This window comes from Coccinella septempunctata, chromosome 1, assembly GCF_907165205.1.
Source record: "Coccinella septempunctata chromosome 1, icCocSept1.1, whole genome shotgun sequence".
Lineage (NCBI taxonomy): Eukaryota > Metazoa > Arthropoda > Insecta > Coleoptera > Coccinellidae > Coccinella > Coccinella septempunctata.
Genome location: NC_058189.1, coordinates 14,744,599 through 14,768,406, shown reverse-complemented (window position 1 = coordinate 14,768,406; position 23,808 = coordinate 14,744,599). Strand labels below are relative to the sequence as shown.

Here is a 23,808-nt window from a genome sequence, read left to right as displayed (position 1 = left end):
AAAGGTCATTAGTTTTTTTGAATTATCTCCTTCCCTGAGCTTCAAATATTTTTCGCATTCATCATAAAAGTTGTAGAGCATGAAATTTTCTACAAATTGTCCCAAGCAATTTTTTCTACGTTCAAACGTCTTTGAGATGTATGGCGATTAATGCGAGATGTTTAGCGATACATGCTGAAGCGAAAATTCACTCGTTGGAAAATAGTACATTCTAAGGTTCAGTCAGAGACTAATTTCGAAATTGTCATCATAGAAATACCTTGTCATTTTGAAAATTGGATGAATGTAGATTAGACTGAGTATCTACATTGACCTTGCCCTTTCGCATGTGTGGCTAAGCTCCTCGCCCTTATCGCCCTCTGTCGCGAGAACGGTTAAGAGTATGTATGCTTCAGACAAAAGTTGTATAGAATTTTATTATCTACAACTTTCATAATGAATACAAAAACGATTAGAGGTATAGGCTGGGGAATATTCGTAAAAAACGCATTTTTATCATCTTCAAAGTGTCAGGTTAAGAAAACCCCCCCTGATAAGTGTCAGATTAATGGGTCAACACGTCTGCAACACCGAGATTAACCATCTGTATGAAAATCTGACACGCTCGAGTATGTACAGGTAACGATTTTTTTTTTACATTTTCAAAGGACCGCTGTGACCTTGCGTCACGTCCAAATTGTCAGTCCCTTGAAAAGTAGTTTTCTTTGGGTCCAATTAACATATCCTTCGAAAATCTGCAACGCTGGAAATTTTATTTTTTTTACCAATTTCAACTCATCCTTACGGCCAGTCCCATCGCGCAAACTGTCAGATAAGCATGAATTCATTATCAGAGACACGTAGGGTATATACCCCACCGCTGAAAGTGCATACATCATAGAACTTCTTTTTCTTTCTACCATCTAATCTCCAAAATCCACTAGGTCTCCACGACGCTCGAGTAAATCCCGATTTAGCATCGTCGGCTCCCCAACTATGACGAGAAAGTGGCGACAATTGCAATTTTTGCAAGAATATGGCGGCTTAGAAGCACATATTTCAACGCTTTGATCTCTAATACGGAATGCGGATTGGCTCATGTCACGTCATGTGACCAAAACCGCCATATTCTTGCAAAAACGATGAAAAACGAGACCACTGTCTCGCTACAATCACTGTACATTTGAATTCCGAATAAGTTCAGCAATTTTATACATTAGGTATCACATCACCATTGAGACGGACGAAACAACTTGCTAATTAACATAATCATTGAAAAACAAGGAATTAAAAACTCTGCTTTAGTCTGATATGAATCCATATTCAGAACAGCAATTTTCGTCTCTGGACGGAATATCGATTACGACCCATAACAAAAGGAGATTATTTCATGCTTTGTTCTAATTCCATTTCTCATGAATAATGTTTATTTTCCAATCTAGTTCACAACAATTGGAAACGAACAAAAGGCCCATTTAACTATCATCATTTCAGATTCCTCAAGCAATAATTCAGAAATGCCGAATAATTATACGAGTAACTCCGTCTCAATTCGGTTATATTCACATTAGGGAAATAGTTTTCCGAAATAGCTGAGCGTTGTTGTTTACGTATGATTTAGAAGAGATGACGGGAAATCATTCTTCGACAACTTCGATCACCGTTTTGAATCTTTTCATTTTTTTGGTGTAGTAGAGGAAAAATCTGTCAGACGAACCACCCTCTCCTGAGGGGGAAGAAGTGTGGGGATTCTCACTCTCCTGAGCTCGAGACCCACTAAAAACCTTTAACTGCTTCTTGAATATTGGTTTCGGGCATTTGCCTATAAACCGTTAATCTCTTAGTCGGTTTTCTTCTCGCACACTATCGTGCTGGGATTTATGTGTTTATCCTCTATTGGATAAAACTTTATTGGATTTTTCAATAAGTTCATGTTCTTATTTTAATCTCTTTTTAATTGATCTCTTGTTCTCCTTCGGTAAATTCGCATTCTCCTTCGGTAAATTCGCATTCTCCTTTTGTCTTCCTCTGGGTCGTAGTCCACTAGTCTCCTGAGTTCTTGATTCGGATGGTTTTTCCCTGTTTCGAATAATTTCTCTGCTTTTCTGTTCATGGTTTCCCATTTTAGGTCCCTATAAATCTGTCTATTCCTGACAAACCAAGGTGCATCTATTGTATATCGTAGCAGCTTGTTTTCAGGGGCCTCAATTCTTTTGATGTGGCTCTTTGCCGCGAAACCCCAGGCAACTGATCCATAAGTCAGTTGAGGCCTAGCAACGGCTTTGATTATCTTCAATTTTGTCTCTTTCGACATGTGTCGATTGCTTGTTTGATATGACTTTTCCAAGTAAGTCCTTTGTCAAGCGTTATTTCTAAATATTTGGCTTCATTTTGCCAGTCGATTTCTTCGCCGTCAACTTCTAGATTCGTCGTGGGTCGCAGTCTTTTCATCCGCAGTAATGTTACTTGGCTCTTTTGTCCATTAAGCTTGATTTTCTTTGATCTTTTGATTGTAGTCAAGATTGTAGTATTATAACACTTTTTGCTTGACCAATGGAAGTCATCCAAACACAAGACCTATATAAATGATCGATTCTAGGTAAAAAAAATCACCTAAATACCTAAACACTTTGCCTGAAAAGGCTGTATTCTCCAATTTCAAGTTATTCCTTCAACCCTTGAAAGCATACATTTTAGGGTTTATTCAGGTGGCACCCCTTCCCCCTTCTTTGCACGTAGAACCGACTAAAACAACGAAAAATATCAGTTGTAACTTGAGAATCTTGAGTTTTGGTTCAATTTGTCAAACTTTAAAATATTCTCATTAACACGTTGTATGTACATTTTAAGTCCAAACAAAAAGCAGAGTTATGAAATTATATAATGAAAAAATTCGAAATGGTAAAGTGAAGATTTTTTTTGGAAAGAAAGGAGAAATATTAGAAAAATTGTGACCTGCTGTTCTCAGAATTTCTTCTGGAAGGAAATCAATAGAAGATAATCTACCCAACTTCAATAATCATGTGCCAAGTTACAAATGAAAAAGGGGGCATTTCTTTTCACCTATAAGATAATATACATACCCTCCAACTACTCATTCCAACAAAGGTTTTAAAACCTCGATTTCAATTATATAATGAGTCTAGTTAAAACACGAGAAAAAAATAAAAATTCAATTTAAATACCACCCCGTTAATTGAATGAAGTGCTCTCCTTCTTGAGGGTTGTAGGATTTATTACCTGTTCGAAAAGGGGTAATTGCTACTAGGGCTCCCTCAAAGGAAAGGGAATAAAAACATTTTTCAGCGGTTTTTCATTTCACCTTGTTAGCTTTACTGAAACAGCAAATAGGTAGGATAAACAAAATTTTTCAATGAACACTCGTTATTTTACCTAGATATTTTTCATTGCGATTCTCCACAATTCCAATTTCGATGTGAAGTGGAAAAAATGAGTAATTAATCGAGAATGAGAGTATTCGTGGAACGATACAGCATATAGGTACATAGCTACAATTTAATTATAGGATTGAGGTTGGTGAATATTTTCATGAATACTTCAGGTCATGAGAAATTGCAAAACTTTTATAGTGTCAGTTCCGTTAAAGAATAGGACAAACTATAGTTTGATATGAAATCGAGTTTGACCTGAAACTCACTCTGAAATGCTTATTTAATAAAAAGGTACAACGGCAAAATGTTATGGGAAAATTATAGATTTCGAAGAAGTTCTGTTTTGAGATCCATACGTTTTTCCGAGCGTTATTCAATGGAACATGGCATATAATTTTATTTTCCGACAAAATCCCCTTGTGAATAAATAAATAAATAAATAAATAAATAAATATTTCAATTTACCTATAATATTTGTGTTATTATAGTAGTGAGAAGTCTCAAGTAAGTGAAAATAGTTGTTTTCCTAACAAGTGCGCAAAGTGATACTTTCCCGCAGGAAACTGCCGTCGCCCCAACGATGCAAAGCACTTTTAATATATACAGGGTGAGTCTTTGACTCGTGAAAATAAAAAAGAAAACAGTAGATTCTTCAGGTCAAAAGAAACACTTTTTTGCAATTCCAATTTTTCCAAATCGGCTCAGTTTAAAACATACGGGCTGTTGAAAAACCATAAGAAAACACAAACGCTTTCATTGAATTAAATGAATTTCGGAATATAGTTTTTCATTTATTCGATCAATCTTTTTCGAAGATAACACCCACGTCTTCCATTTTTCTTATGACCACTACGTACCATAAATACCAAAAATTCAAAGAACCCAACTCTTCAAGCTAAGTTGGACGCTATATAATGAGTATTTGAAAGTTTCGTAAAATAAAAGTATTTTTTATATTTTCTCGTATAATGCGCCGTTTTCGAGTAATTTGATGTTCAAAAATAAAAAAATATCTGCGATACTCGGAAAATTGTTTTTTTTTTGGCAGAATGCAACTCTGTTTCTGCTCTTTTTTTGTTTCATTTACCTATTTTAGCTACTTTTACCTCAAACTGAAAATGTACCCTCTACTACGTCTACTGCCATTTGGTCGATATTTCGCTTATTTAATAGCAAGTGTTATACCTTTTTGAATAGCTAAGGAGAAGTAGAAGTTTTTGAAATTATATGCCGAATAAGTTCCATGAAGTTTTTTTCAAAAAAAGCGCTTCAAAGTTAAAAACACTTAGTGCAAGTTCTTTTATTCTAACGGTTGTCGAGCGGTCGTATCGAGCTGTTAGTGGTAGGTTCAGTTTCTGCAGATCATTTTTATTAATTGATATGCCCTCTGACTAGATACATTGAAAAAATGGCCCCTAGGAGCTCCAATTCGAAAAAAATCGATAAAAAAGCCAAAAATAAACGATTCTTCAAAATAATCTTCAAAACTCAATATCTCCAAAACGGTTGAGTTTCGGACACCATATTATAGAACCAAATCCATCAGAAATGACCTAAATAATAGCGTCCTTCAATATTCAGTACGACTTTCCCTGTAACCCTGTATAACAAAACAAGTTTTCTCCAAACGAAACTCCTCAGGATATGAGTGAATTTATAAATCCATGCGGCGTTGTAGACAAGGAACGATGGATTTTGGGCATCTAGGGTTTTCAATAATAGGTACCTCATACCGAAGAGTATCAACTTACTCTTTTCTCATACCAGTGAATTTTTGCGACAATTCTGATACTTACTTGAAAACACAGCGTGTCCCCAGGTCGAATTTCAAGAATCTTTTCATTACGTATAAAAATCAGAAAAATGAAGCGACAGGAAGGAGAAGACATAAACTGTCTGCTGATATGAATTGTCGCAGTTATGAAACTTAATTCGGCTCTGCCAGACCAAGAGAAAGGGGACAGACGCTTCAAATTTCAATTTCAACCCGCGACTTCTTCCAAACTTCAGAGGGAAATTAATTAACATTTGAAATTTATTTTGCTCATTCTGTCTCTGTCCCCGAGCATTCAGAACTCGGGGCGAAATTCAATTCAAATGTCATCATTGAAAATAATACGAAAATCTACCAGATTGCGGAACTCCACCTTTCAAGCTCGGTCAGAGTCATTATCTGACTGAAAGTTTTCATTTCATTCAATTGAGATGGTGAATAGGACGACCATCCACTGGAAAGCTGAGAGATTTATTGGAACGGGAGTTGCTTAGGAATAATTAACTGTACAACATGGAAAGCCATGCTGTTGGGATCATATTAATATTCGTCCGGTCATAGAAGGACAAAAAATTACACCATCAGAATTCAATTTCTGCTCTTATTTGCTTCGATGGCTTCCTAAGTAACCCAATAAAACTTGTAACGGATTTTCCTCGGTGTACTCGAGCGCCAGCTATTCTTTAAGGGAGAATAGCAAACCTACCCTGGTAGCTACTAGCCGAAGACAAGGTTCCGTGGTGTCTAGGGTGTTAGCGACGCCCAATGATAGTCAAAATCAACGTACGCAACCTTTATTTGTCGACTCGTAAAAAGGAAACACAAATGGCACTATTATAAAATTCGTACAGTGAAAGACTCGAAATCAGTGAATTTACAGGGCAAAACGGACGGAATGAAACGGGATCCGATCTCAAAAGTTGTACGGGGGTTTACGGACTTGTTCGCCAGCCAGAACCTGAGACGTACACTTAACGGACAGGTATCGGACCTCAGCCAGGTTAGGGGATGAAAGACGTCACATATTTACGACAGCTTACCCCTAGGTGCGTTCTTTGCCCCCTGAGTATCCACGCCAGCGGGGTTCTTCGATAACAGCTGAGGTGAGCGTCGAAAAAACGGGGGAGGAAAGAGGGTTAGCCACTCCAAAGTGCTTCCGCACCCCCTGAGTATCCACGCCAGCGGGGTGCTTTAGCAGTAGGGGTGGAACTTAACCCGGGCTAGGAAGAGGTGGAGGAAGTTTTTCGCCACTCCAAAGTGCTTTCCGCGTCCCCTGAGTATCCACGCCAGCGGGGTGCTTCTGCAGTAGGAGTGGAGCTTAAACTAGGGGTAGGAAGGGATGAAGGAAGGCTGAAGTTCCAATGGTAAAACAAAAAAAAAGAACGGAGTGTCGTCTTACCTAAGTTTCTGTTTGGCCACTTCACTTCGGACAATCACCCAATATGGTGAACAATAATAAAAGAAAGACTAAAGAAAAATTCTATCCCGGACCAATGAAAAAGAGCAAAAAAAATGAAAATTCTAAACTGTTCAATACTTTTCTAACAAGCAACGGCGGACGGTAATTCACGGCTAGCGAAATTTTACTCGTAGAGTATTAATTCGGCGAATCATTAGAAGTGAAGAGACCTGCGGGGAACATCTGATTTTATACCCACAGGGGGGGTGCGGAAATCAGATGTGCCCCGACTGTCGAAATTCGGTAAATTTGCGTCGATGAAGACGTCTTAATTTCGACTTATCTAGCTAGCGACCAAAAAAACACGGTTATCTTCCAATTCAGGATGTTTTATACGGTACGACATCGTTTTTTTTCAGAACTGAAAACGGAACAAAAACGGTGCGGTATGTTTACAATTCCGAACGATGTCGGAATCCTGAATTGGAAATTGAAAATATTTTTCTCCAAAATTAATTCGAAAATAAAATTACTTAAAAATGAAAACTAAAAGATTCTTCTAAAATGAGGGGGTAGGTTTGAAAAACCTTTCTCTCACTACAAACTATCCTAGTAATTCATTCTCGGGGAGAGTGAGCTTAATGTGTGCTGGACAAAAATATTACTTCAACAGGGAAGGTTTCGTAATATTTTGGTTATATCTAAGCCATGATAGTGCTTTCAATGGGGAATTCTCCTCAATTTGGGTTATCACAGCATATGCAAGTTTAAACTGAATAATTATGAGTTTCATTCATGAATTTTTCAAATGTACTGCGGAAACTATTCAAAATCATTCTTCAAATATGAGGTTTTAAAATTCAAATCGCTTCGTTTCTAGTTTACGATTTGGCAACAGCGCCTACTAGAAAATAAAAAGAACAATGCCTTGTTTATAAAATAACATCTGTTGATTTACAGGTTATTTACTGGCGAGCCTCAACTATAGTATATCCAAATCCAAGAGGCCAGAGGTAAACATTGCAGCATGCAGTGATCACGCGTCAAGAACGTGATAACGCAGAGGTGTACTAATAAATTTCATTCCGAGAGCGTTATATTTTAAAATTTTTTGAGTGTTCCAGTTCCGGTGAAAAATATGTATGCTTATCTATGAGTCTCAGTAATGAACAATTAATCTAAAGTTCCCACTTTAATACATACTATGTATATAAATGTGTAACAATATTTTTTGTAAAAGTGACTAGTCCGTAGTGCCGTCAGAAGATGCAGAACTTTCTTCTAAGTTGACGATGACTGGTGTTATGATATTATGATATTATCCAATTTCCACATGTCCACCTCAAATTTTTGTTTGACATGTTCCACGCACTTTCTCCATCTTTCGGAAGTAACCCCTGAGAGAGCCTCTTGAAAAAGATTTTGGACGTCAGCCATTTTAAATGTGGTGTTTTTATCTGCCACAAAATTCTTGACATCGGCCCAAATCAATTCAATAGGGTTCAGTTCGCAGTGGTAGGGCGGTAATCTAAGTACAGTAATATTTTGGGCCTTTGCGGTTTCATCCACGATGTATTTTTCAAACTTTTCTTTGTTCTGCCTGACTATCTTCAACAATTGCGCTTTTATGAGGTCAGTGGTGAAATCAATATTTCCTCAACCATTGTTGGATATCACTCTTTCTGAATTGTGAATTAGGATTTTTTTCCATTTTCCTTGAATGGTAAGGAGCATTATCTAAAACTACTATAGAATTTTCCTCCAATTTAGAAAGTATACCCTCGAACCACTTTTCGAAGGACTGACCATCCATTTCTTCATGGTAGTCACCAGTTTTTTTTGGATTGGAAAGTCCAGAGTCCTCCAGTTAAAAAACCAGTGTCACTGCCAATATGACACACTATAATTCTTTGCCCTTTGCCTGGAAAAATATATTCAGTTCATTTGAAAAAGAATGTTGAAATTGTTTTCTACCAAAAAGGTACCTACATCAAGTTTCACAAAACTTTGATTGCTCGATCAACGATTTGGCATTCGATTTCCCGAAGGAAATCATTGAAACTTTCATATTTCCGAATATATTGGAGGAGTAGCAGTGGAGAATCATTAAATGGGCGTGTATAGATAATTATTTGGTGCAATAATGATATTCAGAATGCTTATGACCAACTTATCTACTGAAAACTAATTGACGTTCATCCGTCAATCGATCGTTGATTCTCTGATCAAGCTTTATGAAACCGAGAGTTAAACGAGGGTTAAACTCAAAATTCAAGACCTTGCCAGACGGATTTTTTAATCCAGTAGATAGTCCAGCAAGTAACGCTTGCCGAGAAGATGTAACTGTTTCATCGGTCCACACTTTGGATTTAGTATGACCGGCATTTACCCAAGTTTCATCCAAGTAGTAAATCTTTCATCACGGAAGGCCCTAATTTTCGTGAGATAGTTTCTTCTCCAACATTTAATGTCGTCACGGTCCATTAAAAAACTGTTGCGTTGGCGACGTCCATTTTTGAAATTAAGTTTTTTCAATATAATAGAGAAGGTACTATTCTTAAAATTTGGCAAGTTCGAGTCTTCATTAACTATTTTTAATACTTTCTCTATAGTCGGGTGTTCATTTCTAAAGAAAAACTCGTGAACTTTTCGCCGTATTACATTTTTATCGAAGTCTGATAAGGACTCCCATTTGGTGGTCCGATTTTGATTTGTTGCCGGCTGTGATAGAACACCGGAATTTATGTATTCGGAAATAATTCTCCTAACACTTCGAGCTCCAATGCCAAGTCTCTCAGCAACTCGGAGTTCTACGTCCTTTAAACACATTCCTGCATTTTGAATAATCTCAATTTTATAAGTATTCAAAATCATTTCTTTTATCTCGGCACTGAAGTGTCGTTTCAGACGTCTCTTTTTTGGAGGACTTAAGTCAACACGCGATTCCTCAGCAGTATCAGTACTTGACATTATCTTAAATGCTTGTAACTTGAATAACTTGCTACAACTATAAACCAATTTACGAAAGAAAAAGCAATAAATGACCTCTGCAGTTCTGCACAACAATACGCATACAATCAATGAATCAAACGTAATGCGGTTCTGCGGAGGGCTTCTTACTCCCGCCTGCAAACATATAGCGTTCCTGAAGCTTTGACCAATAAGAGGAGTACCTCAAATAAGATCACGCGTTAGTCAGTTTGTTTACGCTGGCCTCTCGGATTTGGATAGACTATAGTGAACTCTAACTCCTCTAGAGTTCACTGGCTTCAAAAGCAAACGGCCATAAAAATCCCATAAATCTTTACGACCTTCCTCGTTCGACGCAGACTTCACAGACAGCCATCTTTGTCTATCTCATCAGGATAGTATATTTGTTGTCCTTTATTATCAACGCATATTTCAGTCGAAGTTGCCAACTTGTGCAATAGAAACGAAACGCTTTAAATTTTAAATACCCATTTTTATTTTTCATTTTTAAGTACTTTAAATAATTTTTTTTTGGGAAACGGTTGAAATGGATATTTCGAAATGTGACGTTTGAAAGATATTTCATAAAAAATACATCATTTTCGTCAGAAGGAGTATTCCCTGCGTCGTATAACACCAAGCGCTAATTTTTGGTAGTGGTTTCCACACTGTAGGGATTTGAATATTGGCGAGTTTTCAGAGATTGACCATCTGTGGCCATGAATTATTCTATGACGTCACAGAAATTTTCGGAAGGTTGAATTGGGCTCACGAATTGATCCACATTTGAGGTCCCCTAGCATGGGAACTGATGGTCCAAAACATAAGCACCTTAAATTGAAGAACAGATAAATGTGAGTGATTCATGAAGAATATGGAAAAAAGGTCCTCTTTTCCCGCAATCTTTATTTAATGACGACTAGTTTCGAGATCTTCAAAATGGTCCCATTTTCAAGTCAAAGCTACAAGAGGTCTATGTCTCCAGCCCCCCCAAATTTGAATATTTCACTTTTTTTGACGCTAAAGTTTTGTACTAGTTTTGTACCGAAATGTACCGTTGAAAAAAAGTTTTGTACCCCTAATTAAAGTGACGAAAATACGGTTTTCAGTTTGGGGGGGCCGTAGACATGCTCACCCCCCACTTTTGAAATAGTAATTTTTTTGTATTTCAAAGTTTTGTACTAGTTTTGTACCGAAATGTACCGTCAAGAAAAAGTTTTGTACCCCAAGATTAAGGGGTCTTAGGAGGGTTTGAAATTGGGGGGGCTGGAGACATGTTTTCGAAATAATGAGATTTCTGTTTTCGAAACAAGCTAAAACATGAGTACTAGTTTTGTACCGAAATGTACCGTTGAGAAAAAGTTTTGTTCCCTAATTGAAATGAAGAAAAATACAGTTTTCTGTTTGGGGGTACTGTAGACATGCTCAACCCTCACTTTTGAAAATGCAATTTTTTTTTATTTCAAACTTTTGTACTAGTTTTGTACCGAAATGTACTCTGTCAAGAAAAAGTTTTTTACCCTAAGATTGAGGAGTCTTAGGAGGGTTTGAAATTGGGGGGGCCAATGACATGTTTTCGAAATATTGAGATTTCGGTTTTCGAAACAAGGTGAAACATGAGTACTAGTTTTGTACCGAAATGTACTGTTGAGAGAAAGTTTTGTACCCTAATTTAAATGAAGAAAATACATTTTTCTGTTTGGGGTACTGTAGACATGCTCAACCCTCACTTTTGAAAATGCAATTTTTTTTTAATTTCAAAGTTTTGTACCGAAATCTACTGTCAAGAAAAAATTTTGTACCCTAAGATTGAGGAGTCTTCTTAGGAGTGTTTGAAATAGGGAGGGCCAAAGACATGTTTTCGAAATGTTGAGATTTCGGTTTCCGAAACCAGGTGAAACATGTGCACTAGTTTCATACCGAAATTTACCATTGCAAAAAAAGTGACGTTTTTGTGACGGTACATTTCGGTTCGAAACTAGTACACATGTTTTAGCTTGTTTCGAAAACTGAAATCTCATTATTACGAAAACATGTCCCCAGCCCCCCCCCCAATTTCAAACCCTTCAAAGTCCCCTTAATCTTAGGGTACGAAACTTTTTCTTGACGGTACACTGCGGTACAAAACTAGTACAGAACTTTGAAATAAAAAAAAGTTGCATTTTCAAAAGTGAGGGTTGAGCATGTCTACAGTACCCCCAAATAGAAAACAGTATTTTCTTCATTTTAATTAGGGTACAAAACTTTTTCTCAACGGTACATTTCGGTACAAAACTAGTACTCATGTTTTAGCTCGTTTCGAAAACAGAAATCCCATTATTTCGAAAACATGTCTCCAGCCCCCCCAATTTCGAACCCTCCTAAGACCCCTTAATCTTGGGGTACAAAACTTTTTCTTGACGGTACATTTCGGTACAAAACTAGTACAATACTTTGAACTACAAAAAAATTGCTATTTCAAAAGTGGGGGGTGAGCATGTCTACGGCCCCCCAAAACTGAAAACCGTATTTTCGTCACTTTAATTAGGGGTACAAAACTTTTTTTCAACGGTACATTTCGGTACTAAACTAGTACAAAACTTTAGCGTCAAAAAAAGTGAAATATTCAAATTTGGGGGGGCTGGAGACATGGACGTAGCTACAAGTAACATCAAATCAAAACACAAGGATGAAAAATCAAGGTGAAGAACACTTACATACAAGCTACAATGGTCAGGTAATCATGAACAAATCTTGCGTCCTCGCTTGCGTCATATAACTAAAAGAAAAATCTTCAAGTTCAGAGCAACTAGGCAGATAGTATAATAAGAATCACAAGAAGAACGAAAAATTCAATTCACAATATCTTTCCTGAATTTAAACAATGAAGCGACATCTAATTGAAAAACAAAACAACAAGACAACTCACGACTGGAATATGTTTTTACAGAACAACGAGAGATAAAGGAATCTACTACTATCAACACAAATAAAAAAAAATGAAAAACTCTCATATGGAAATAAACAAGCGGCTCGCAAGTTATAGATCCGTTAAAAGTAATGAGGAATAGACGGAAGTCAAATCAAAACCAATTCGGTTATTCAATATATTTTCCCCACTTTTACAAGATCTCCAAATTTTATAAGCTATCTAACAAGAGACCCTTCTTAGCGTCGTGAATTGTCAATTGTATTTTTCGTCCATCGTGCTATTCTTATTATACTACCTGCCTAGTTGCTCTAAACTTGAAGATTTTTCTTTTAATCATATGAAGCAAGATTTGGTTTTGATTACCTGACCATTGTAGCTTGTATGTAAGTGTTCTTCACCTTAATTTATTATCCTTTTGTTTTGATTTGATGTAACTTGTAGCTTTGACTTGAAAATGGGACCATTTTGAAGATCTCGAAACTATTCGTCATTAAATAAAGATTGTGGGAAAAAAAGGACTTTTTCTCCATATTCCAGAATTTCATTATCACGTTTGTAGGCCCCACTTTCATCATATACAGGGCTGTTTCATGAGTCGTTGGCCATGGCCTTATGGCGAATGCAGGTCATCCAGGCCTTTCAGAAAAGTTGCTTGTTTTTATCCTAAGGCTATTAGTTTCGGAGATAGTGGGTAATTCATGAACATTGGCCTAAATTTGTGAACCGGACGAATTAGTCTTTTATGTAATTTGCGATCCTGTTTTTATCCCTTTTATTTTGGTTATATTATTTATTGTTTCTGTCAAGATTTTGAATTTTTCCAAATTTGTTCCACTCTTTTCCATTTTAAACCCTCAGTTCTCATAGAGTGTGAGTGTAAAAGTGATTCAAAGTATGCATAATCAAGCTATGAATTCTTTTGGAATTGCATTTTGAATTCAGATCCAAGTGTAGTAAATTTTCTTAGAAAATGTAATGCGTGAGTAAATTCGCTTTGAGCACAAAAAATTTTGATTTATAATGCGCAGGAAATATGCTAAATACGGCTTTTTTCAAACATTGAATATTTTTTGTTAATTGAAGTCAGGAACAGATGTTCAAGGCCATTTGATCTGATCCTTGTCTAAACAAGTACAAACATAGAAAAACACAATATGTGTTTGTGAAAGACATGACAAGGGTGTGTGACATATTTGCCCTTGACATATAACGTTTCTTATAACAACTAACCGTTTCAATCCTCTTCTTCAGAAGAAAATCCATTCAAATTAAAACCACAAATTCCATCCGTCATCAAAATTGCATGGTGATCTCTAAACGCAATCCAAAAGACTGCGACAGATAGAAAAGTAATCATCTGGGCATCAAACCGGTACATCCTCTACAAATGTGTCATCATAAAAGATTAGTATTTGAAGTATTGGAGCAAATCCCGCAGCCATGTTGGCGCAATTTCTCCTACTCATAGCAGGGACATCAAGACCGAAATGAAAATTTCCAGGACATTTCCATTTGTTCTGATCCCCACATATTCTTTCGGGATTAAGCTGCAGTTCCTACTTTTCAATCTAGAAACGTTATTATCTCGAACTTACACATACGAGTGAAAACCTGGTGGTTTGTTATACTTTTGACCGAGTTTATGGAATATTGTGATAATGATGAGTTACTTTGGTGTCTGATCTGCTCTGATAATTGTAACCAATGCAGAAGACGAAATGACTGTGAAGCTTTGTGATTGTGATATCATTCGGTACAAAATCGAAAAGTTGTTGGAACATAATTGAAAATATTTTACCAAAATGCATATATACAAGATGGTAGCTTTATGTTGTCCAAAATAATTTTGGAACGCACCTTAGCGTTTATTTATGTATCATATGTTCAACTTCTTTTAAACATCGCAGAAGTCCCTGCGGAAACCTTTTTATTTTGGCTTATAGTTACTTTTAGATATCGATATACTTTACGGATACCGAAGAACACTAAATTGCCCAAACTTTTGTATGACAAAAGTATGAGAAAAAATTATATCAGATGAATATTTCAAATATCTAAAATCATCAATCCAAAAAAAAACCAGTTTAAGTTTATTACAGGAGTTATGACGAAAAAACAAATATAACCCGCCTTTGACTCGCACAGATCGAAGTACAGATATTTTAACCGTAGATTCTTGAGGTCAAAAGAACCACTTATTTCCTATATCTACTATTTTTTCCGATACGGCTCTGATAAAAAGAGATAGCCACTGTTTTCATTGCATTCTGTGGAACAACCCAATTTTTCGAATTTCAAAGATATTTTATATTTTTGAACATCAAATTATCCAAAAACAGGGAAAACATGAGAAAATATGAGGAACATACTCTCAGTCTTTGATCTTTTCCCTTCAAGATTAAGATCCTAGATAGCTCCCTCACGTCCAATAGACAAGTACCGAGACAAGTACTTTTATTGAAACGATACAGGGTGTTTCCAAATTAGACGTGAACCTTGAAGGAGATGTTAGTATCACTCATTTGCTGTCGTTTGAGCCATATTTATTGATAACCAAAAATCAACAGTTACTGAGATATTTGAGTTCTTGTGTTTTTCAAAAAATTTCTCACCTTACTTCATTTTTCGTCAATTTTTTCTACGTTCAGCAAATTTGATTATAATTTTGGATCTACGTTAGATTTTCATGTTTGGGAAATACTTACACGTGCACAACTTATGGAGAGAATAGATGAAGCATCTAGAAGATTGAGAGTAAATTTCATTCCTTGTATAAGGAATGGTCATTTCGAATATAATTTATGAATACATTTTTTAATGAAATTTTGAGTTTAATTAGGGAAGAACAACCCTCGGGCCCCCTATTACATCGATGGGGTAAGACTTGGCACAGTGACTCGCCACTTGGATCTCGGTGTGACTATAGCGGAAGATTTGAGCTGGTCGGACCACATCGCGTCAGTATCAACAAAGGCGAGACAGATGATCTACCTCTTCAGCAAAGCATTCCCAAACACTGATGTTGTCTCCTGGGGCATGATTTATAAATCTTATATTCGGCCGATAATGGAGTATGCTGGTCCGGCTTGGTGGACTTCTTTGCGAGGCGAGGTGGATGGGTTGGAGTCTGTTCAGAGATGGTGCACCAGAATTCCCTACGGTGTTAGGAGACCTGACTACGCAACAAGGTTGAGAGTGCTCGATATGCCCACATTTGAACAACGACGTGCGAGAGGCGACTTAATATTCTCCTACAGAGCGGTCCATGGTCACTTTGGTCCGGATATTATGAATATGTACCGTATGAACACGAAAAATTTACGGGGCCATGGATTTAAGCTCGCGAAGGAAAAATTCAGGACTACCCAGAGGCAAATGTTTCTGTCAAACCGAGTGTTCAATGTTTGGAACTCCTTGCCTGAAACCGTCGTAGAATCGTCTTCAGTGAATAGCTTCAAGAACAGCTTTGACAGATGGGTGACCTCGTCGTGATGACGGTGTTTCTATAATTTTTTTTTTCTCTTTGTTGTCAATCATATGTATTAAGTTCATCTTCAGGAGTTCAATTTAAACTTAGTTTTTATGTGAGTTTATAGGTGTATTCCTCTACTCTTATTTAAATAAATAATAAATAATAATAATAATAATAATTGCAATAAAAAAATTGTTAATTCATTACTTTTTTTTCTTTACTTCTATTACCTTTCAAATCAGATTCTGCTGTATTGAAACTAGTGCTTGCATTCTAACGAAATCTTTTTTAGGAAACGAAGAAGGAATTAGGCAAGTTTTTAAAACAATTTTTTCATACAAAAACTTTGGAATTTGAAAGTTACAGCAAATTGATATTAGAAATTGTTTTCTTCATATACCAACTTTTAAATCATCCTAATTCTTTTTCAACATCTAATACAGGATAGTTTTGCTATTTTCATACGTATCATATCATTCTCTGATGAAAATAATGAAAAATTATAATCAAACTTGGTCAACAAAGAAAAAATTGACGAAAAATGAAGTAAGGTGAGAAATTTTTTGAAAAACACAAGAACTCAGATATATCGGTAACTGTTGATTTTTGATTATCAATAAATATGGCTCAAACGACAGCAAATAAGTGATACTAACACCTCCTCCAATGTTTGGAAACACCCTGTATATTTTTTCTAATTTTGACATATAAAGTGACACTTTCTGAAACTCATTGTCGTTTTGAAATGTTTCACTTTTCGTAACCACTTACGAAAAGTGAAATATTTCGCAACTGATGAAGAAAAGATACTTGTAGTAGCGGAGTGAAAAATTAAATATAGCCGTCACTATGGATGATTCACAGCCACATCCTATTCGAAATTAGAAGAAATATTGTGTGAAACACGTTCGGGAACACTAATTTTCGTATTTGGCGTTTTTTGCACAATGAGCGAAGCGAAAAATAATGCGTTTCCTAACTGGTTGCACAAATAAGTATTTCAAACTCAACCGAACTCGGAAAGATTGGAAAATAAAAAAAAGATATACCTATCCGACAATTTTTGTTTTAGTATACATAACTTATGTGCAAGTCAAAGGCTCAACCAGTATAACAAATGATTATGCGGTTTGATATACATATCAACATATTCATGAAATTTGGAGAGTTACCCATATAAGAGAAATAATTCCCTATGATACCTCACTATTCAGGTACAGGTTCAGGTACAGGTCTCGTACACTATCGAAACCTAATAATTCGAAGTGATAACAAGTTCGACCTACTTTACTCCAACGATTTGGAAATACAGAAACTGAACAGCTAACTAGAATTGAAGGAAACTCATAATAACTTTCCTTATTACTTACCTGATATTTCTTAAGGGGTTGCATAAATAATTTCGTTATTCTCGATTAATAATAACTAATTGATCCTCCCTAACAAGATAGAAAACATGTTGAAGGAAATCTAGAGGACAGATTTGAATGACATGAGTTCAAGAAGCGGCGTGTAATTGGTTACAGTATTGAGGAATTTCCAATTTATGAAGTGTCAGATAAGACGCTATTAAGAAATCCGTATCAAGTATCAAGAGACACTATTGTCCAAAGACTGGAGGGAGATAGTTGCTTAGTGTCGCCAATCACAATTGAGATAGTTGAATCTGACATCATTGTCACGTAAATTTTCCGTGAAAAAAGGTAGGAGCTAAATAAATTCATTTATTTTACGCCACTGCCGTAGTGTCGCGCTATACAGAGAAGAATCGAATATTTGTATCACAACAAATACATTCATAGCACGTCAATGTCCATTCCATGTATTTATGTTCTAAGATTGAAACTGAACACAGTGAGTAAAGTTAAAAGGACAATTCATTAAGGATACTTAGATGAGGTAATCTCAGTATAATGTGTTATATTTGAACAGAAATTTTATAGAGTATAATATTTATTTAATTTCATTTAAAATTTTCACTACAAAGGGGTGTGTTATATTAGCTGAGAACCCTCTTTGGGATTTCAGTTTCAGCAATTATAAAATAATAATTAGACATAAATGAGCAGAGACATTTTTCCCGTTTTCTATCAGTTAATTATTAACTCGATTAGTAATTGGTTACAGTAAAATTTACATTACATTTACAAACTAGAGTTACTATTCTCAGTTTATAATTTGAAGGGACAGAAAATATGTATCAGATAACTTGATTATTCAGCTTCAATTTTTGTCATCTGTTTACTATGCAACATTGCTTATGGATGACAATGCAACATTGCATATGGATGACATGTAGACAAACCATAAAACATAAAATAAAAAAGAAGTACATCTCCAAAAGTAATTTACAATACACCTTCTTCAAATCAACATGAGATCTGCGTTTTCTTTTTATCTTTCGGACTTTCCCGTCGCATTCAAGTTATGCACTCCACAACTAAAACTAAAAACCTTTCTAGTAAATAGACGGTTCCAACACAGGTTTCCGAATTCATCAAATTTTATGTGATGCATGAAATATCATGAAGTTATCTCAATCGTTCTTGGTATGTCTGTAATAAATTCAAAAATTTTATATGCACACAAATTTCGGTTATCACGGCTAGCCAAGTTGAATAATGAATTTTCCGAGATGAATCTCAAAGTAATCCGCAAACACGAATGCTCCAGATTAAAGAAAAACATCGACACAAGAGGAGGAGCAGAGAATCATGTGGAAATTATCAGGGAAAATTCCGTTTCATCTGAAACTGGTTGCGGATACTTTTTTCTGAGGGAGTAAAATTAACGGAAAGCGGAGCTTCAAAAGGAGCACTCAGAAAGACGAATGAATGTCGGTTTCACCATGGCTAATTTATTTTGTCAGGCTTCCTCGATGAATATGCAAAAACTGGTGTTATTGCTAGGCCGTGACTGCAAATTTGATGGTATAGCGGGTCCTCAGTAACAGAGGTTAACGAATCCATCATTAGGCACTCTGATTTTGATTCCACTTTCCTTGTTGAAATATTTTTCAGCTAATCAAATAAAGATATGGTAATCGATGGAAAATGAATGGTGTTTCCATAAGACCTCAACCGAAGAATCAGTAAAAAATGTTGATTTTACCTCTTCGAATGTTTTACTTTCGTTTATAAAATAGGGCGATTTCTCAACATCACGAAAGCATCAACGCTTAGGTAAAGCTCAGCTGGTTTTATTGAGGTTTAAAATTACAAATGTTATAAATGGGTTTCCCATGTATTTGGTCGTTTTTGAAAGGGATGGAAAGATCAAGATGGGCGACGCGAAGCACTAACAACTGATCCACGATCCATTGTGATCAGATCAAATGTACAGGGTGTGTCAAATTCGATGTCCAGTGGGTATTTCGTAAAGTAAAAGAGTTAGTGCAAAACAGATGAAACAAAGAATACTGAAAACCGTCGTCTTCAACGATGTTATAAAAAAAATATAATCCATATCTATTCAAAGATAAAAACAAAAATTCCAAGTTTAAACGCAGTGAAACATTGACCGCAAATATCTGGAAAACGGTTGAGAATTATGATGTTGAGCAGAAATATATTTTCTGAGAAGTATGTTCACTAAGTTTTTTCATTTAGCTTTGTGATTTCTATATATATATATATATATATATATATATATATATATATATAATCGATTCCCTTCTACCATGAAATGGTGTAGGGTATAATAACAAAAACAAATATTAAATTCTTCCCTCGTAAACGAACTTCGACCATTCCTTCTTGTTGGCTGTCATCTTCCTTGCTCTTTCCCAAGTTTGTCCCCTTTCTCCAATTATCTTCCCCATTAGCTTGTCCCAGGTAGTAACCGGTCTTCCGCGCCTTCTTTTTCCCGTAACCTTTGCTTCCCATACTTTTCTAGCAGGTCTTTCGTGATTCATTCTATTCAGATGTCCCCACCAACTCAATTGTCTCTTCTCTATAAAATCCTGCAGAGGTTCTATTCCGATGTCTTCCCTGATAAGATCGTTTCTCACCCTGTGCATCCTTGTTATTCCCTTCACTTTTCTTAGATATTTCATTTCCATTGCCTGCATCCTGCTTTTCTGTCTTCTATCAAGTACCCACGATTCGCACGCGAATGTAAGTATTGGTCTATAAATCGCTTTGTATACATTCATCTTAGTACTTCTTGATATTTCTTTCCTACTCAGGAAGTTCTCATTCATGGCATGGTATATCTTCAATGTGCTTTCCAATCTACTGTTTATTTCCAGTTTGTGATTTCTAGATATTTAAATTTCTCAGCTAAAAAAAAACAAGGTAAACCTTCAAAATTATCATAATTATAGCATATGACTTTTTAATTTTTGTAAAAACTCTCACGCCTTTTACCTGGTAAAGTAGCAACATTTGCGCGAGGCTTTTTATATTGGAATGTTTTATGCTCGTCAACCTAGATTTCATAGAAAACATCATGGTGCGTATAGAATTTGATGCATTGAAAGGTGTGTATTGTCCTAAAAATGCTGAAATTACTGTAGAACTGCTTCAATTAGTTGTTATGTCATAACTGATTGTAATACTCTGCAAAATCATGACAAAAAATGAAAAATAATACTGCTTTTTTAGTGAAAATAAGTCTAGTCTCGGGTATAGTTGTTTAATAATGATTTGTATTCAGAGCTTTGCCTCATAATTTTCAATATGAAAGTGAAAAAAAAATTCCGCCTAATATCACTAGATTCTACTCGAAAAGGTGGCTTTCGAAGGTCGACGAAGTCGTCAAAGTCTCAGTTTTTGCTGATAACTCAAAAACGAAGGACAGTAGGAGGCCACGGTTTAACTATTCTCGAAAATGTCACATCAGATTTGCTCGGACTTTTATTTCCGAGATCCCCGCACGGAACATATTGTTTGGGATACCCTGTACAAATGAATCGAACAAAACTTATTTCAATAAATTCTCTGAAACTGATTCTGCTCAATTAATAGTTGGGGAGCCCACGATGTTGAATCGGGATTTACTCGAGCGTCGCGGAGACCAAGTGAATTTTGAAGGTAAGATGGTAGAAAGAAAAAAAGGTTCTATGTATGTACTTTCAGCGGCAGGGAAAGCGTCTGCAGGTTCTCAAAGTTGTAAAAAAAATCGTCAAGTGTACATACTCGAGCGTGTCAGATTAAGATACTGTATATGCCCTACGTGTCTATGATAATAAATTCATGTTAGTCTGACAGTTTGCGAGGTGGGGTTGGCCATACGGACGGGTTGAAAATGGTAAAAAAAAATTTCAAGCCTGTCAGATTTTTAGAGGATATGTTAATTGGACCCAAAGGAAGCTACTTTTCAGGAGACTGATAATTCGGATGTGACGCAAGGTCACCGTGATCTTTTGAAAATGCATAAAAAAACTCGACTTGTATACATACTCGAGCGTGTCAGATTTTCAACAGATGGTTAATCTCGGTGTTGCAGACGTGTTGACCCATTAATCTGACAATAATTAGGGGGGTTTTCTTAATCTGACAGTTTGAAGATTATAACAAGGCATTTTTTCAGGATATTTTCCTTTCTTTACCTCTGATCGTTTCTGTATTCATTATGGAAGTTGAAGATAATAAAATTCTATACAAATTTTGTCTCAAGCAAGTTTTCCGACAATCTTTCATACCCTTAACCGTTTTTGAGCTAGAGGGTGATAAAGGCGAGGAGCTTAGCCACACATGCGAAAGGCCAAGGTCTAAGGTACATTCATCGCCATATATCTCAGAAACGTTCGAACATAGAAAAAAATTCTTCGAACAAAATTTGTAGAAAATGTTATGCTATAAAACTTTTATAATGAATGCGAAAACAATTTGAAGCCCAGGAGAGGAGACAATTCAAAAAAACTGATTTTTGTGACACTTATGACCAATTTTTATTGTTTCGGCTCGCTGAAACTTTCAGATAATATTTTTTCTGTTATTCTTGAATCATTAGCTTCAAATTAAAAGTAAGCTACCGCGCTCGAGAATGTACACGTGACTTTTTTTGCGAGTTTCGCACCCTTCCACACATTTTCGTCACGCTTAAATTGTCAGATTAAGAGCATACAAAGTTTGCAACAGGTAATTAACTACACATATCTTAATCTGACACGCTCGGGTATGTACAGGGATGGGCAAAATTGGTGATACCTGAACTACAACTTCTTAACCCAACGAGAAAGAGAAAGGTCGAAGGATTGAGAGCCCGCAGACCAGAATTCGAAGAACTGATTGAAGAGAAGAGACCGGATGTCATAGCTCTCCAAGAAACAAGACTTAACCCCAACGTTCGGATAGCATTTCCCAATTACGATATCTACAGAAATGATAGACCTAACAGCACAGGTGGCGTTGCTATACTGGCTAGAAGGAATATGGATCACCATTTCGACCAAATATTCAATGGTCAAGAAGTAGAAGCAATATCGATTATTGTGAATACCAATCGAGGACAAGTGAAGATTATTTCGACTTATAAATCACCGGATAAGGACATGCTGGAAGAGGATCTAAAAATGCTACTAGTAGGAAGACACCCGAAAATCATAATTGGTGATCTTAACTGCAAATCGCAGGAATGGAACAGTAGGGTGGAAAATACCAATGGGAGAAGACTGAAGATTTATGCTGAAAAACTTAATGCAGTTGTGATAGGACCTGATATACCGACCTACATACCAAGAGTAAATGGACTACCCGATGTACTGGACATTGTCGTAATGAAAGACATCACTGAAGAAATCAGCATTGATACAATAGAAGACGGAACTTCAGACCACAATCCCATAGAATTCATAGTGGGACATGGCCCAAGAAACGAAGAAGAGACACAAACCAAGGATCGCACAGACTGGGAGAAATATAAGAATTTACTTCAGGAGAAAATCACGGAAATTCCCCAAATAAACACCCGGGATGAATTAGATGAAGCAGTTGAAAAATTGGAAAATCAAATAAAAGAAGCCTATGAAGAAAGCACCAAGAGAATAAGGAAACCAATTCCGAAACATTCACATGGAGATACGCCAAGGGATATAAAGGAACTTATAAAAAAGAACAGAAGACTCAGGAAAATCTACAGAACAACAAAAAGAGAAGAAGACAAGAAGAAACTGAATAAGCATAGTCAGATATTGAAAAATGCTTTAACAGAACTGCGTAATAACAGATGGCACCAGAGATTAAGGGAACTGAATACAATAGATCACTCGGCTTGGAAAATGCAAAAACGCTTACGACGAGAACGGACAGTTATACCTCCACTGCATGGAGCAAACGGAATGGTATATACGAGACTTGAAAAAGCCGAAGCACTTGCCGACTCAATTGAGAGAGAAGCCAGAATAAATTACAGAAATGATGATGACAATGAAGATCTAGAAGAAGAAGTGGAGGCAAACGAAGAACTGATGATGGAACCACCGGAAACCGAAATCATTCCAAAACCGGCTTCACCAACAGAAATCAAAGAGATAATAATGAAACTGAAAAACCGGAAAGCACCAGGAGAAGATAGGATAACGAATTATATGTTGAAGAAATTGCCTAGAAAAGGAATAGCAGCCTTGACCAATATAACAAACGGAGTGATGAGGACCGAATACTACCCAAAGAGATGGAAAACTGCAGAAATGATAGTTTTCAACAAGCCTGGAAAGGAACGGAAATTTCCTCAAAATTATAGACCAATCAGCCTATTATCAGCACTAGGAAAAGTCGTCGAGAGGGTTATCGCCAAAAGGCTGAATGAGGAAACAGAAATGTTGAAGATAATTCCACCCGAACAATTTGGATTTCGACGAGAACACTCGACTGAACTCCAATTACTACGGCTCATAGAATACGTCATTGAAGGAATGCAGACCAAACAGGCCACAGGATTAGTTCTGATGGATATCGAGAGAGCTTT

At 36.3% G+C, this 23,808-nt stretch overlaps 3 protein-coding genes across 3 annotated transcripts in view; 1 reads left to right on the top strand and 2 right to left on the bottom strand.

Annotated features, from left to right (window-relative positions):
- The window catches only part of LOC123308867 (tyrosine-protein phosphatase Lar-like), a 634,169-nt gene that overhangs the window by 304,199 nt on the left and 306,162 nt on the right, over positions 1-23,808 (bottom strand). The gene's annotated exons all lie outside the window — the stretch shown is intronic.
- LOC123322755 lies at positions 15,492-15,917 on the top strand. The gene has a single exon (XM_044910768.1). The coding sequence runs from the start codon at positions 15,492-15,494 to the stop codon at positions 15,915-15,917; it is 426 nt and encodes a 141-aa protein (XP_044766703.1).
- LOC123322754 lies at positions 19,613-20,050 on the bottom strand. The gene has a single exon (XM_044910767.1). The coding sequence runs from the start codon at positions 20,048-20,050 to the stop codon at positions 19,613-19,615; it is 438 nt and encodes a 145-aa protein (XP_044766702.1).

What these genes read in the sequence shown, in the direction of transcription:
- LOC123322755 (XM_044910768.1), top strand. Translation starts at nt 15,492, where the DNA reads ATGGAGTATGCTGGTCCGGCTTGGTGGACTTCTTTGCGAGGCGAGGTG.
- LOC123322754 (XM_044910767.1), bottom strand. Translation starts at nt 20,050, where the DNA reads ATGAATGTATACAAAGCGATTTATAGACCAATACTTACATTCGCGTGC.